This window comes from Siniperca chuatsi, linkage group LG21 (genome assembly GCF_020085105.1).
Source record: "Siniperca chuatsi isolate FFG_IHB_CAS linkage group LG21, ASM2008510v1, whole genome shotgun sequence".
NCBI lineage: Eukaryota > Metazoa > Chordata > Actinopteri > Centrarchiformes > Sinipercidae > Siniperca > Siniperca chuatsi.
In genome coordinates this window covers 7,794,312-7,811,242 of record NC_058062.1, presented here as the reverse complement: position 1 = coordinate 7,811,242, position 16,931 = coordinate 7,794,312, and the positions used below count along the sequence as shown (strand labels likewise).

Sequence of the window (16,931 nt, the reverse complement as noted above, 5' to 3'; positions counted from 1 at the left end):
CAGTCCCAAACTTAATCTGACATCTCAAATGTACATCACAAAGTCTGTCTTCTTGGTGCTCACAGCATATTTAATTCAACAGGAGGTTAAAAATGACAAGATGTACATTTGAGCTAAGTAGTAGAGCCTTAGTCAAGAGTTTCGTCTATCATCTGGGATTATGGCATAATGAGTTAGTGTGATAATGACTGACAGTATAAAACGTTGTCTTGAATATAATTTCAACATAGAAGAAATGCATTGATTGCAGAGATGATTGCCAGGATAGAGAATTGTTAAGGGGTAATACCATACATTGAAATCCCTCTCCAGTTTGCTCTCACACCCTCTAAGTGCAGTATTTGCAACTTAAAGTCCAAGTTCAGTATATCTGCAGCTGTCAGTAGAGCAACAGTTAAAACAACATGAGAGAATGAATGTGTTTACTTTACCTGAGAACTGTGAGTAAACCTCATTAAGGCAACAAACAGAGAAACACTGGCTGAGACAGACACACAAGACCACAAATCACTTCCGCACCATTAAAGCCAGCCCCCGGAGTCATTTAGCTTTGTGGGAAAATAAAATCATTAATGTTGTCTGAACAGCAGAATTGAAATTCTGAATTGAAATAGCAATTATTTATGACACACCAATGGTGCCCCTGAGCCGCTGTCAGTTCAACAAATTGTCAAGGACGAAGCTTTACTGACTGGCTACACAGAATAAATGACTGACACATGATCAGGTAGTCAAGGCCAATATTAGTCCAACCTGAAACAAGCTCATGTATTATCTTATCCCTGAAAGTGACCCACTTCACCTGTGACCTCTCACCCCTGAGTCTGACTGAGAATTAGCTTTCTGACAGAGGAGGTGCAGAACAGCCTTGTTTTATGTTATGTGATAATGCATTTTTTGAGATCATCGGGTTTTTTAAAAAGGTGTTTATTATTATTATTATTATTATCATCATTATTATTATTATTATTATTATTATTGTTGTTGTTATATGATCCCATGAAGGAGAATTTAATCTTTCAGACATTAGACATACAGGGCACCCCGGTAGCTCACCTGGTAGAGTGTGTACCAGGTATCATAGCTAAATCCTTACCAGCGGCCCGGGTTCGAGTCCGGCCCGGGCCCTTTGCTGCATGTCATCCCCTCTCTCTCTCCCCTACCTTTCCTGTCTCTCTCTACTATCTCTATCAAAAATAAAGCAGAAATGCCAAAAAAATAAATAAATAAATACATTTAAAAAAAAAGACATTACACATACATGGTTTTCACTGGACAGCGACAATATATGGCATTTAAAAAAACAGAACAGCTGGCTAGGAGACAGAAATTCTCCTCAGCGTCACATCAAAGAGTTGTCTGTAATAATAAGTGCTTTGACATATGTTGGTAGAAATTTATATGCTATAGGGAAAAGGACTGGTGGATTGAGATTATGCTCCATATCATTTTGAGTGTCTCGCTGTCTCTAGGCTAGGCACTCCCAGATATATAGAATGTTTTTCTAACATTTAAAATGATAAAGAGCACAAGTCCCCTGTCTATCAGCCAAACATTATTTGGGGGACACAATCACACAATAAAATACCTTGGAATTGCTACTACCTTTTAGAATGCAGGTTATAATGTTCAGTTTGGTCAGTTTTCAGTTTCAGATAAGTGTAAATTTTTTATGTCATAGTTTGTAGAGTTGTAGTGGGTTACATTATATTTCTGTTATTGTGTCCAACCCCTACTATTATTATACCAAGACTGTGCTGTGTCCCATTTCCATGCTATTACTTTACTAATATTACTACAATTAATTCTAAGCAGGTAAGAGTATGTAGTGCGTTCACACTGGAAAAGTGACAAAAGTAAGTGTACTCAAAGATGCCAGTACGCCTACTAAATTAGCATGATTTTTGAGTGTGCTATTGCATTTATATTACATTTATTGATTTGGCAGATGCTTTTGTGATGAACAAATGAGGTACAACCCAAAGCACAATAGCTCAAGGAGAAGCCTTTGAGAATAAGCGCCTTAATACTCAGTTCCATGTTCCACCTGACACAAGTGCCACGAGGCTGCATGAAGTAACAATTGATGAACAACTATTGATCGACACTATTGTCCTACGATGCATTGCACAACAGAAGTGGAGAACGTACTCACAGTTACAAACCTTGTTTTCTCTGTGAAATGACACTGCCAATAAAACTTCACAAAATCAAACACTGTGTGTACACAGGAGATGTAGACAGTGAGCAGCACATTGGCAGAGCAGCAGCTTCAGTGCACTGTGTTGACACCAGATGCGTTCAGGCACAGTATTGGGTGTAGGTCACCCAGGTTTTGGCAGCTCTCAGAGCCCACCACACAATCACTGTAGTTATGCGCATAAACGGAAGTAAATCGATTTGAAGCATAAATATATGATTCAGGTCATGTTTATGCGCGTATAGAGCAAATGAAACTTGAGCCAATATGTGCCTGTGTAGACAGTTGTGTTGATGAAAAGAGGAGCGTATCTGTTCCATCAGACGTGCTTGAGATGGACTGCTGAGAAACGTGGCTGAAACACCTACTGTGTAGACACACCGTTATTGTGTACATACCATGTGCATGCAGTACGATGGTATGTATGTGTATATATCAATACGAAACAATTCCATTTCCTGTTATAAAATGGTTAAATATGTTGATTCCTTGTATAGTAACTGCAAAACAGTATACTATAAAGATACTGTTGTACACAGTGTATGTTGTGTGGAATTGGGACACAGCTAAAGTTTGAAGTTTTATTAGCAGTGTCAGAGTTTGATTGGCATAAGTCTGCACATGTTTTTTATCATCTAGTTGTATAAAAAATACATAGATTTTTGCATAATAACTGTAGTACATGCAGTATAAGTGTAAATGGTTACACTGTGTTAGACCAGATGGTCCTTAGTCATGGCTCAGTGTCATCTTGGCCATGAAACATTACCTCTTTGGATTAGTGTAACACTTAATATTGTATCAAAACCAAGCAACACGTTGCACCCCAATACATAAAGAAAAGAGAAAAAGAAAGAGAGCGAGAGAGCATAAAGTGAATGAAGAAAGAAGAATGGCAGCAGGGCCAAATGGGGGAACATTAAGTGAAAGATTATATTACAATAAGGTAATAATCAGTTGAAAATGCTCCCTCTGATGTTCGTGTTTACTGAAATAATCTAGGCTTTTGTTGAGACAGTATTATAATGGAAGGCTAATAATGAAAAACCACCAACTATCATAAATCAAAACTTGCCTGTCACTTTTTTTCATCCCTACACCAGAAGAGTAATGTGAGCCCTGCAGAAGGGAGGCTGAATGGAGTGAAAATTGCCTGCAGATAAAAATAAGAACTAGAATAAGAGTTTGGATTAGAATTAAAATTCATGAACTCAGCCCAATAATTTTTTTTAATTTTCCAAGTCATTTTGAGGTATTTCTGGGCCATCAGTGGCTTGGCCTGGTTATGACTGTGGTGTGATTATGTTTTACTGGAAAGCTCACTTCCTAAGGCCTCAGCCAACATGTGAGCACCTTTTCATACATGGCAGAGCGGCAGGAAGGGCAAATGGACAGATGAGAGATACTGCATGGGCTGGTGAAAATAAGCAGGTGAGGTGGCGACATTCAGATGAAAAGAGCACAGCAGGTGGATCGAGAGCGAAAGAGACAGGAGAGAGCGAGGGGGAGACAGAGCGGTTACTTGCCTGTGGTGGAGAAGTCTGGGAAAAAGGCCAACGTCGGAACAACAGAGTGGTCTGCTGTTTGACTTGATTTCACTCTTTTTATTTCAGCCAACAGCGCAATCTTGTTTCAGGTGCGCTGTAACACGATGACTGTAAAACACAGCCACCCCCTGCACTAACACCATCAAACCTAATGATTGTTGTTTAGTCGCATTAGCTGAAGCTGATAATGTTTTTGGAAAGGATGCACTGGATTTTTGTGTAAAAGGCCTGCATTCAGTCTCATCTCCAGTCCAGTCCAGGTTGTTCTATGCACCATGTTTTTTTTTTTTTTACAATGGTTTCTTTTTGTCAGTGAACTTGAGCCATTATTAGAGAAGTATCTAACTTTTCTGTCTCCCTCCCTTCCCTCTTTTGTCCTTCATGAACTCCACAGCAACAGCCCAACTACTGGAGCTTTAAGGTCAGTGCTACGTGTCCCTGTGTGTTTGTTATTCTCCTGTCCATTGTGTGTGTGTGAGAGAGAGAGAGAGAGAGAATGAGAATCTGTGTGTGTTCTGTGCTGTGGGATCACCTCAGACTCCTCCGGCATCACCAGCTTATCTCCTTGGTCCTCTGGCTCATGCAACACCCAGCTCACTTGACATCTCTTGGCTCTTCAGGCAGTGTGTGTGTGTGTTTTTGTAGTGTGTGTAAGGTTGCAGTGGCAGAGGTGTCAGGGGTGGCGACAGCTTAAACTTCTCCAGCTCCATTTAATCTGCAGAAGATGATTCTCTCAGGTTTTATGATACCTCAGTCAGCTAGCATTAATGGCTAGAAGCCATGTGACCTTGCTGAAGTATTACTCAGACTGAATGAGACATTAAGAAGACATTTCAGATGTGCCGCTGAGGCATTACTGAAATAATGCTTTGACATTAGCACAGAGGCTTGAGTCATGGCTGGGCTGCTGAATGTGTTTTATCCACAGGTTGCAGAGAGAATATATGGGTTGTATATATTGGAGAAGGCCAGCATCAAGACATATTGAAAATGTATATCGCTTTTGCTGAATTTAAAGAGTTGAGCCTATTTGTTAGCTGGTGTAATGTGTATCACTTTATTGTGGCATTACACCTCACAGAGGCAGGCAGGGAGGTGTGCTATCTAAACAGAGCAAGTTAAAGAACGTATTGATGTGTGTGTGTGTGTGTGTGTGTGTGTGTGTGTGAGGGAAGAGCCTAGGGCTTATCTGTGGTGTTGTCTTGTCTGAATCCCTGCTCACAATATAATTTGGACAGGGTGGAAATGTCACTGAATATCAATAGCCATATGCCCTGACCCATGGGGAAGGAGAAGCAATTTATTCCTCACTCCCACAAGTACTTTAACCTCAAACAACAGTGATATGAAATAGAATTTAGTGCCCTATCTATCACATAAATCTATTACACAACCAAACGATTTAAACTCTTCAGGACTTTCAGGTGGTTTGCAAAACATTGTGGGTATGTTAGTATAAAAAGTAAAGCTCTAAACATCAAACAATCAAATTATGATAATTTTTTGAGAAAAGAATCAAATGTGTTTCCAGCAAAACTGATAATGTTGAAATGCTTACAAATAGCAGAGCTGCAACTGACAGTTATTTTCATTATTGATTAATCTGCAGATTTTTTCAATTAATCGTTTGGTTCATGAAACGTCAAAACATTTGTGAAAAATCATAATCATAATAATCGCAAATAAATCATAATTTCTTAGAGGCAAGTTGACGTCTTCAAATGTGTTTGTTTTGTCCGATCAACAGTCTGATTAATTGTTTGCCAGCCAATTAATCGACTAATTGTTGCAGCTCTAAAAAAAATAGGATGTTTCTTATTTTTGGTGCCTTGCACTTCTTAGTACAGTAAATTGTTGTTCTGTTAATTGCTTGATGTTGCTTTGCAGCAGCCAAAAAATGAATCAAATGAGGTAGCGTAATCACTGAACAGAGACAGTTAGAATTTATTTATTGGCCCCACAAGGTGCTGCAGCGGTAATAAAATGTAGAATGAAACAACCCAACCAAAGTGGTCCATGTGGCAACAGATCTAAAGCTATTTGCTTTCAACACACACTCTGTTGTTGACACCTTTTATGTTGACACCTCATCCTGCTCAATTTTCTTCATTTCGCACTAAAGCTGCTGAAAGCCCCATCCTACTCCCTCATCCCACCAGCTCTAATCTAAGCTTGACTCTCTCCCTGGATTTGCCTGGCTGCTGAAAATAAACACTAAATGAAACTACTACCAGGATTGTAATACATAAATTTTTTTTTTTAAAAATATGTATATCAAGGATCTTATCAGATACTTTTTAACCTTATTGACGACAATTACAATTGGTGGATATGGGCCACAGTTAAATGTACATCTGAAAAGAAGTTGTCTGCAACATGTAGCTTCTCGCCATATTTTCAGGCTACTGTTTCTCAATTTTCTATCAGAAAAAAAAAAGAGATTCACTACCAGCTATCTCAGCCATCATCTCCTCTCTGGAAGAGTACACCATTTTGCTCCCTCTCCTTCTGAGCAAACAGTTTGCATCGAAGCACAATTCACAGCAATTTGGCAAAGCTATTTGTTCCATGCATTGATGACTCCTGGTATTATAAAGAGACAGGACTCTAGGGTTGTTGGGGGTTGGGGATTGTGTGTCCAGGCAGAAGATTGGCCTGAGAGTTGGAAAAGATGGAGAGAAATAATGATAGTGGGGGTAGAGCAAGTAGAGACTAACAGATGTCAGAGATGGATCAATTTTAGGGAGCTGTTTTCTCTCTCCATTTTCTAAAAGTGAGAGCTGTGAACTTTCTTTTGTATGGAAAAAGAGCCAGGTTATGGGTAGAGGGAGAAAATGCAGACTCAAAATCCTCGAATGCATACAGCAACAGCACAAGCATGGCACCTGGATGCGGCTTTGGCCTCTGCCACTAGAGACCGAGGTGGAGGCAGATATGTTGATGTAAAGCAGCTCAGCAAGAATCAGAAGTGAGATTTGAGAGTGGTGGGAGAGGACAAATGAGTGACAGGGGATAAAAAGTAAGGAGCGGAAGACAATGGGAGGCAAAGACAGACAAGATTTTGAGGAAGAGAAAGATATCATTAGAAGGAGAAAACAAAAAAAGCTGGAGCAAAAAATAACAGAAGAGATACGGTTAAGGCATGAGGGTTGTGATATCAACCATTTAACACCTGTCTTTCAAGTAATACCCAGGAGTCAAACACTTCACTGTCATTTCACACACATCAAGCTGTCTTTGACATTTCTGGTTGACCTATATTCTCTCTTTGCTCAAGTCCAGCAGAATGTCACATCACTTAACAGGGAAATTATTACATTTGGGGAAAAGATCAGAAAGAAGAGCCTAGCAGCAGCAATTTTGTGGTCAGCTTACCTCTGGACTTTAGGATTTAACCCTCATATCTAGTACCAATTACCAAACCACAACCTAGACAGTTACTTGTAATTCATTAATATTTGCTCTTCACATGAATGTCACATAATATGCTGAAATCTTGCAGTTAGCCTTAACTTAAGCTGGGCAGACACGGCATTTCTATTAATATTGTATGTTGTGTTAACTCACACTGCATATTTTAATTTGAACCTGCAATTTTCATGCTCACACTGTATGGATCAGCTGACTGGTCACAAAGTGGGTGCTCGCATGGAACGTAAACATGGATTGTCCAGTGACACTTCAAAAAACTTGATTAGACGAGACAACCACTCAACAATGTTGACAAAATAAGAAAAAGGCAGATTTTCTTTGTGCAATTCTTTCCATGAAGGGAAAGTAACAAGGGAAAAAAGAAAAATATGAAGCCGCAGATGGCGGGAAGAGGCAGACAATATGGTCTGTCTGCCTGTCTGCTCTGCATCAAAGTTCAATTTTATATCACAGCAATCTTAACTAATATTAAAACAAGCTCACTACAGATCTTTTGACAGCAGCCCTGTGGAAATCGGACAGCCAACCAAAATTTTTGAAATCCCTCTGAGAACCAGATCGTTGATAATTGAGGCAATTAGTCAGGCATCGTGACACCCCTCAAACTGCACGTCAAATGACAACTCATCTTAATGGAAATTCAGCCAAATTCTAAAATTTGTCCAACCAATTCAGGGTTAAAATCTAGCTTAATCCATACAGTGCTGCCCGACTTTTTAGGTAAAAAGCACACATGACCTAACAAGAAGCATTCACACTGTTTCATTATGGTATGTACAGTATGTTTAAAACTATTATTATTTCTTTGCATCTTCTTTGCATCCAAAACATTATGTGGATGAATTGCAAATCAATTTTGAAGATGACATTAATATTGAAGAAGAAAGAAAACTAGGAAATTCTCTGTTACCCATTCTACAAGGTTAAGAAGTTTCCAGACAAAGTGAGACAATATTTAAGTGTCAGATGGAGTTTGATGAGATGTGCTTTCCCAAACACAAAAAGCCATATACCAAGGCTACCATCTCTTGACCTTAAAACAGAGTGTCCTAGTGTGTGTGCATGATTACGCTCATGTTTGTGTGTACAAGCACATGAAACAAGAGACAACATGGTGGGTGGTTGCAATGAGTTTAATGCAGTTTATAGCCTAAGGTCTGTTGTCAGGTTGCCGTATCCCGCTTTCCACTCCATTCGCTTCTGTTCTGTGTAAGATCATCCTGTTCCCTACTTGTTCCTCTCTTTCGCTGTGCCCTTATAACAGTGTAGAGTTCTTGACAGTAATTGAGTGCTGTTGAAAAAGTCTGAATCACTCTAAAAGAAAAGGTTGAGGTGGAGAGAGGGCAGGAGGCAGGTGTGGAGGGAGGATTGTAGAGGAAAATGAGAAGGAAGTAGAACCAACACATACCAACACTGATATGTCTAGCAGGACCAGATGCATGACCAGATGGTGTATTCACATATAATATTTACAGTGCAAAATTACTGCAGAGATATATTTTCAGTTTTCATATCACATAAACCAGCAATATGGAAGTTAATGTTTGGAGCCTGTTGTAACAAGGCAAGTTGACTAAGAACATATAACGACAGCTGCAGTAAGCTTACACGCATTCATACATTGGGGTTTCATTGTCTTGTTCAACAGCATATTCATTAGTTGTTGAGAGCAGAGCATTGATCGCTTTCCCTACACAGTTTTGTTTTTCTTTTTCAGCTGGTTCAGAAATTTAAAATGTGAGTCTGCAGACATTGTGAGAGGCGAGCTCAGTCATGCAGCACCATATTCTTAATTCCCTTTTCCTTTTCATAGAAAGCTCCAACTAGGTTATTTAGCATTAAAATGAAATTCTAACATGCACTAGTAGAATGACTCAAGATTTTGAAACGGAGTTGCTCTGTGTTTCTCTCTCAGCTGTGCAGAAAAAAATTACAGATACGCTAATAAATATCTCTTTTGACATGTTTTAGATATGGTGGTCTTTTCAGTCATTCCCATTCATACTGAAAGCTATTATTGCAGTTCTATGCAAAATCTATTTCTGGGTGTTACTTCTCCTGAGTAATAGGTTTGAGCTCAGGCAGCTGGTTCCACTATAGATCCGGTTCCAAGTTGGTTAAATACCTGGATTTGTTAAGCTTAGAGTTTGTCTTTGTCTTATCAAATCTTTTATCTTTTTATTATCATTGAGAAGGTGATATGTAGTCTACTGAAAAATGAGAGTTTTATTTTTTACAAGAATATTTTTTTAATAATAATTTTAGGAAAGGAAATTTTAGAGTTATATGAGAATATTGATATCACTCATGTCTGTACAGTAAATATGAAGGTACCGTGAGCAGCCAGTTAGCTTAGCTTGGCACCAAGACTAGAAATGGGGCAAGCAACTAGCCTGGCTCTGACCTGATGTCACATCTTGTTTGTTTAATCCACACAAAACCCAAGTCTAAAACTGACTGCTGGTTGCCGGGCAACTGCTCAGAGCCAAGAAATAGTTTGTTTTTTATATTTGTACAGAGCTGGGCTAGCTGTTTCCCCTGCTTCTGGTCTTTGTGCTAAGCTAAGCTAACCAGCTGCTCGCTGTACCTTTATGTTTACGCAAATAAGTGTATTTCCCAAAGTATCAAACTATTCCTTTTAAATATGAAGTTTCTGCATTCAGAACTTTTGCTTCCTAAAATTGGTGAAACCTAAACAGAATTTAAAGAAGGGATTCAAAGAGAATCTAATTCATTAAGAGGATTCAATACTAGATTGAGACAAGGTGAAATGCTATTGAACCCCAACCTTACTATGTATATTACTGTATCTAACCCCCTAATGTCTTTAATATCCCACTGTAGCTGGCCAGAATATGACACACTGCAGTACGTGCCGCTACTCTGTGGTGCTGTTGGCTGTGTTTTTGTTCAGTGTGGTCACAGTTTAGATAAATGACCCTATTAGAAAACAGGGTGGGGGTTATCGGTCAGCATCACCATCCCTCTGCGTGCTCAGACACTGTCTGCCACCACTATCACTGGACACCACCACTATCACACTGTGTGTGTGTGTGTGTGTGTGTGTGTGTGTGTGTGACTGAATTATGTATGATAGTGACAGAAGCATACATTATAAAACGGATTGTTTCGCTTCTCAGTCCTGATGGGGGTTTTTAACTTGCCTTGTAAACACACATTTGATAGCAAAGCAGATAATTTAAAGAGCAAATCACCAATGATAGTAGTAGTTACATGTTGCTGTGGCCCATTTAGTTTAGTTTACAGTAGTGTAGCAAAAATTTGTCAATTATTTGATTGACTGAAGTTTAATCAGCGACAGTCATTTAACTTACCGATAAATGAGTTACACGATTAATTGGTTGACCCATTTATCAAGCAAGACTTAGAGTCTAAAGCCATGCTAGTTGCTTTGTGAGGCTCTTAGGCACAGCAGTGCCTTGAGCTAAATGCTAATGTCAGGAATTAAACATGCTCACAATGACAACATACCTATGTTAGGCAGGTATAATGTTTACCATGTTCACCACCTAAGGCTACGTTCACACTGCAAGCCTTAATGCTCATTTCGGATTTATTGCTCAGTTCAGATTTTTTTGTTTGGCCGTTCACATTTTTTAAATGTGGCCAATATCAGATTCCAGTGTAAACTAGTCACGGTCCTGAACTGACCCTCATGCACAAAAGAGCAATAACAAAGACGTCACACACATCACGCTGTCGTGTGGAAGTAAACACGAAGGCCATTTGTTTATATATGCTTTCAAACACAGACCGGTTACGATGCGACTCCTTGCTTGCACAGAAGTGTCACCTCAAATACTAAAGAGGTCTAACAGCTCACTGTCCCTCCACTGACAACATCCATCGCAGCTGTCTTCCATGTTTGTATTCTCCGGCCAGCACAGAATTGTGACCAATGACACTCTAGAGTAACGTAAAAGTTGCGTGAATTCCGATATGACTGTTCAGACTGAGGTTCCATTGAAAAAATCAGACCTGTATCTGATTTAGGACTACATATGAAGGTGGCACAAATCAGAATTGAAAAGATCAGATTCCATGTGACTTGTGCTGTTCACACTGTTATGAAAAAATCTGATCTGAGACTCACAAAAAAAAATCGGATTTGGGAACGTAGCCTTAGTTTAGCTATTTAGCATGCTAACATTTTAAATTAGCACTAAACACAAAGTAAAGCTGAGGCTGATGGGAATGTCATTAGTTTTGCAGGTATTTAGTTATTAACCAAAGTAGTGGACAAATTGAACCATGAATGTCTGTACAAACTTTCATGGCAATCCATCTTAATAGTTGTTGAGATATTTGAGTCTGAACCAAAGTGGTGGACCGACAGACTGACATTGCCATCCCTACAGCCAGGCTTTGCTAGTTTCAGTTTGTCCAGTGTGATGCTTTGCTGCATTTCTCTGATTTATATCATTGTAAACTGAATAACTATAGGTTTTGGATTGTTGTTCAGACAAAACAAGCAATTTGAAGATGCCTACTTGGGTTCTGGTAAAAGGAGATAGCATTTATTTATTTTGCAATTTATTTTACATTTTATGGATTAAACAATTACTGAATTACTTGAAAAAAATCTGTGAAAGTCATCTAGTTGCAGCTCTAGTTTACTTTGCAGTATGGCCTCCTGTCTTATTGCCCAGTTAACACAGTCATAAATGGATATATGAGTGTGTTCTGTGTAGTACTGCTGAGATTAAATGAGCGCAGAGATGGCCCTCTGTGTTGCTTCTGTCAGACTCTCACATTAATTAAATACTACATTAATGAAAGCCATGCTGCAATTTGACTCAGGCAGAGAAGGGAGAGATGGAAATCCTTGGAAAGGGGGGAAAAACTGTTGTGTTCATGGTGCAAGGAGGAGGAGACAGGCACAGCTACTGTACTGTGGCTAAGGATGTGTCTGCCTCTGTCGTCCAAACAATCAGCAGACAGCATTCTGGGAGCTCATTACAGCAGCCTCTGAGCTGGAGGAGACGCTACAGCGGTGGGGCATCAGGGAGCCAGTTCAGTGAGCTCAGCCCCAGCTGCACTAACAGTCTTTCAGTAAGAGATGTCCGGGCATAGGCTGGCAGGATAAACCCACAGTGACAGCCCAGGATTTGCATGAGCCTCTCCTCCCATCCCACAAGCACTCGTTTAAAGTTTGTAGCAGCACAGGGACAAGAGTTTGGATGAGGGCATGTGGGAGGTGTGCAGAGTTGAGCAAACATGACATAACTTATGCTAAGCTGGAGCACAATTTCGACTTAATTTTGCTCCTTACCCACCATAGGTGATTCATGAAGGCTGATGCCCTGGAGTGCTGTGCCATTTGAGAATAACTATATTGTGTTTTTCTGCTGCAGCATTCAACTGATGTCAGATACCGTGACGCTAGTAAATTCTTAGTGAATGGCTGGTAGCTAAACCATTGTCAAGGTCTTGTTAATCTTGTTATGTGGTTCATTGTGTGATGTGTCATTGTGTGCTCACTGTCTCTTTTCCGCTTTGGTCTTACTCCATCTGTCCCGTCCAATCAATTCTCTCCGCCTTGATTTCACCTCTCAATAAGTGATTGTGTGTCTCCATGTGTTCTCTCCTCCTGCAGAGCCGCAGCCCACGGCATTCCCAGTCTACCCAGTCTGGGCTTGCCGACCAGGCCGCCAAGCTCTCCTTTGCCTCCGCTGAATCCTTGGAGACCATGTCAGAAGCCGACATTCCCCTCGGGTTCAACCGGATGAACCGATTTCGCCAGAGCCTGCCGCTGTCCCGCTCTGCCAGCCAGAATAAGCTACGATCTCCAGGTTAAGATTTGAAGCACTGCTGGCAGGCTCTGTCACAACATGCTGGTCGGACTCGAGGCAGATTTGCAGCTGTCTGTTTACCTCATGTAGCTGGTGATGTGAACCGCTGTGCTTACAGAGAATGGGAGGAAGTGTTATACTCTCACCTCATTTACCTTAACAATTTTAGTTTAGTCTAATTGCTCTGCTACAGAGAACTTTCTGAAATGGTTGGAGAACTTATAACAAGTTGATCTTTTTTCAGTGACAATATATTCCTAATATATTCACGCAGAATGTGTGAGCAAACCTTGTTTCATAACATCTGTGCAGGTATACTATGAACTTGAAAGTATAGTTTATTATATTAAGTATGGAATTATTAAAACATACTATTTAGTTTAGGTATTTATTTTGGTGACTGTAATACAGCACGTCTGTGTTAATCATACAGGACTGAGGGTATGTTTTTACAAGAGTAAACAGCAGAGTCAAGGAACAGGTTTACTACAAAAGGGCCCTGGGAGTGTAGAGAGGATTAGTGTGAGGCTGGCTCAGACTCATAAAGGACAAGGTGTGGTGTTACGTTAGGTACAGTGAGATAAAAAAAGTCACAGTAAAACTAAAGTGGCAGTGACTGATGAGTTCAGACAGAAGTAGAACAATGAAGCTGCCAGTCTCTCCTTTCCTTGTCTCTTTACTAACCACTCTCTTTGTTTTCTTCTCTCCCCAACTCGTCTGCAATATCTCACTTATTTTGCTTGACTTTTAATCACTGGTCTTTCTTTGCTTTGTTTGTTCTTTTTGTTTGTCCCACGGTGTATGAAGATGAATATTCAGGTTAGTCAGGCGTCAGACTCATCTTTATCTATAAAATCAAGGGTTGCAGCATCTGACAAAGTTTTCCATGAAGTGGGGCTATTTGGGGGTAATTTAACATCCATTATTGCTAGGAAGTTAGAAAATAATAGTAGTAGTAAAAATTCAACCCACCTTACCCATGCATTTTTGCACCTTAGCTGTGAATTCTCACACAGCTACCACAGTCCTATCGTCATATTCAGAAAGAAAGAATTGGTGTTTACTCTGTCAGTGATTATTCATGCTGATATCTGATGATAAAAATCATTATCTGGATCTCATATACCAAAAGGCAGAACATTTTCATCATAATTGACAACACTATATCTTTCAAAATGGCAAAAAAGATTTGACAGAATTAGTTTTCTAGTTATTCTTTCCATTCACTAAAGCTGTCGCCTTCTAACTCAACCGTCTCTCCCATATCAATCTCTTTTAGGCGTGCTGTTCCTGCAGTATGGAGATGAGACACGTCGGGTGCACATCACCCACGAGCTGAGCAGCCTGGACACGCTGCATGCTCTCATCGTGCACATGTTCCCTCAGAAATTGACAGCAGGTATGCTGAAGTCACCCAACACGGCCATCTTGATCAAGGACGAGGCCCGCAACGTCTTCTATGAGCTGGAGGACGTTCGGGACATCCAGGACCGCAGCATCATCAAGATTTACCGCAAAGAGCCCATCTACGCCTCCTACCCTGCTGCTGCACACCTGGCTAACGGAGACCTGAGGGTGAGGAGAAGGGAGCTGGGGGAGTGGGGAGGTGAAGAGGGCAAACTCTTGCTGTCTGATCTCCTGCTAGTCTGATGTTTGACAACTGAGCCATTAGTGAGAACTGCCACCATTCTGTGCCTCTACATAAAGAGGAGCAGTGTGCTTCTTTGGCAAGTTAATAGTGTTTTTTAGATTTCATGGTAACTTTGACAGGCTGTTGCAGTGTATGCGGGTTAGTAATTTAACAGGTATTCCTCCTGGAAATGTATTTTCTTATCTTCAAGTAGGCCATCTGTTGCTGTGCAAGCACCAGAGAACAATGTTCCTCTGTGAGTTGAGCATATTTTAACATCCGAAGCTATTTCTGCTTCAGTGAAGATCAAGGAAGCCAGAGGGAGACTTTTTTTTTTTAATTGTTTCATACAAAACCCTGCTTACCATCTGCATTATTCACACAATACTGAGAATACAACTGCTATTAACCATGCAAACAGGCAGTGAAAAACAACGGTTATGCTTGTGTATATTGTGTGTGCATGTACTATGCTGTAGGTTTTATGTGTTTGTGCATGCTTACATGCTTGTTTGTGCCTGTGTATACAAGAAACAGAAAAGGAAGGGTAAAGACACAGCTGACTAGTACCTATAAACTGTACATATACATTTTAATACACCCTCAAACTGAGTTTGATACCAGGAAGTCTTAAAGGCATGATTTTAAGCAACACTTTTATTGAGCGAAACCAAGAATCATCAAAGTTACCCATCATCTTCCACAGTAAGTGTCAGATGCACAGTCCATCTCTTCTTTATAACTGTTGGAGACTAAACGCAGGATGCATCTTAACAAGCATCTTACCATTCATTGACTCCTGTGCATGTTGTGTGTCTGGCGCTGTCAACTTGAGGCTTAAGCTGTGTTTTTATCTGTTTTGTTGCTTGTTTAAGTTGTCCATACAGTGTGTGCAAACCAGACCACCTTATATACAGTAGCTGTGTGAATATACACTATGTATAGTTGTCCGTGGGCATAAATGCTCAGCAGCACAAATTCCTTTGTCACGCTCCAGTATTTTCTGTGTCTTACATTGTGCCGCATCACAAGGTTAGCTAGAATGCTGAGAGGCGAATGAAAAGAAGAGAAACAGGGATGACTTAGACAACGAAAGTAGTTACGTGACAAGGGAAAACAGAGTATTTGGCTTTTGAAAGCTGCAGAAATGAAAAAGATCACAACAGGAGGAAAACTGAGGCAGAGGTGGGTTGAAAAAAGCAGCAGTCCATTTTCTTTCATTTTGTCATTGGCCTAATTAAAAAAAAAACTAAAACAATCATCAACAAGGAAAATTTTTAGAGACTAAATTCTGGCCTTTTGAGAAATTCATCATCTTCTTTTGGCATCCGCAGACTGTGACAGTCTGTCTGGTGTCAGTCAGATCGTCATCTTCTTGTCAAACTGACACATGGGAAACAGCGCTCTCATCCGTAGGTCTCCATGGTAACCCTCATCCCTGCTTGTTCATTTCAGAGGGAGATGGTGTACTCCTCTCGTGACTCCTCCCCAACGCGCCGCCTTAACACCCTCCCCTCTTCTACGGTCTCAGCATCCTCTGGCTCTCCATCCCGCTCTCGCCTCTCCTACAGTGGGGGCCGTCCTCCATCCTTTGCTGGGTCCCATCCCCAGCATGAACAGCCCCGACATGCCCACCATCCCTCAGCCGGCCACGGTGCCAACGCAGGCCTGTCTCCCTCACCCAGTGCCATCCTGGAGCGTCGTGATGTCAAGCCTGACGAAGAAGTTTCTGCAAAAAACATGGCGCTGATGAAAAACGAGTCGCTGTATGCAGATCCCTACAGCCTGATGCACGAGGGCCGCCTCAGCATTGCATCCACCCAGTCATTAGCTGCCATTGGAGACCCCTTTAGCTTCCCTGTTTCCAGTGGCCTGTACCGCCGTGGCTCTGTGCGCTCACTCAGCACCTACTCAGCCGCTGCTCTTCAGGGGGACCTGGATGATTCCCTCTACAAGCCTGGAGGTTCGCTCTACTCTGACACATACTCCTCAGCCACACTGGGCATGGGTTTTCGCATGCCGTCCTCATCCCCGCAGAAAATCCCTGACATGCAGCTGAGGGATAGGGACTCGTATTCCAGCTCACCCAGCAGAGCCTCACCTGTCAGGCAGACTTTTCGCAAGGACTCGGCTTCCTCCTCTGTGTTTGTGGAGAGCCCAAAGTCGAGGCCCAGCTCAAGTTCAGAGCCTCTGTGTCTGACAGCCGGGCCTGGGGAGGGTGGCAGGGCCACGCCTGGCTTTGGTTCTTCAATGTCTGGACAAGACTGTGACAGCAGCAGGTCAGTAGGAGTCTGTGTGGTGAATTTTAT

General features: G+C 41.1%; 1 protein-coding gene across 17 annotated transcripts in view; it reads left to right on the top strand.

Moving 5' to 3' along the window:
- Positions 1-16,931, top strand: part of si:ch211-278a6.1 (SRC kinase signaling inhibitor 1) — a 104,532-nt gene that overhangs the window by 65,625 nt on the left and 21,976 nt on the right. For 15 of the 17 annotated variants that reach the window (XR_006376090.1, XM_044180186.1, XM_044180183.1 and 12 more), the window contains 5 exons: positions 4,142-4,168; positions 12,797-12,992; positions 13,800-13,811; positions 14,272-14,567; positions 16,078-16,901. Coding sequence is in view for 16 of the 17 variants with exons in the window: in XM_044180186.1 (XP_044036121.1) it covers positions 4,142-4,168; positions 12,797-12,992; positions 13,800-13,811; positions 14,272-14,567; positions 16,078-16,901 (1,355 nt within the window). In the remaining variant the exon portion in view is untranslated. The remainder of the gene's footprint in view (positions 1-4,141; positions 4,169-12,796; positions 12,993-13,799; positions 13,812-14,271; positions 14,568-16,077; positions 16,902-16,931) is intronic. The other 2 variants (XM_044180180.1, XM_044180195.1) reach the window with 1 other exon arrangement.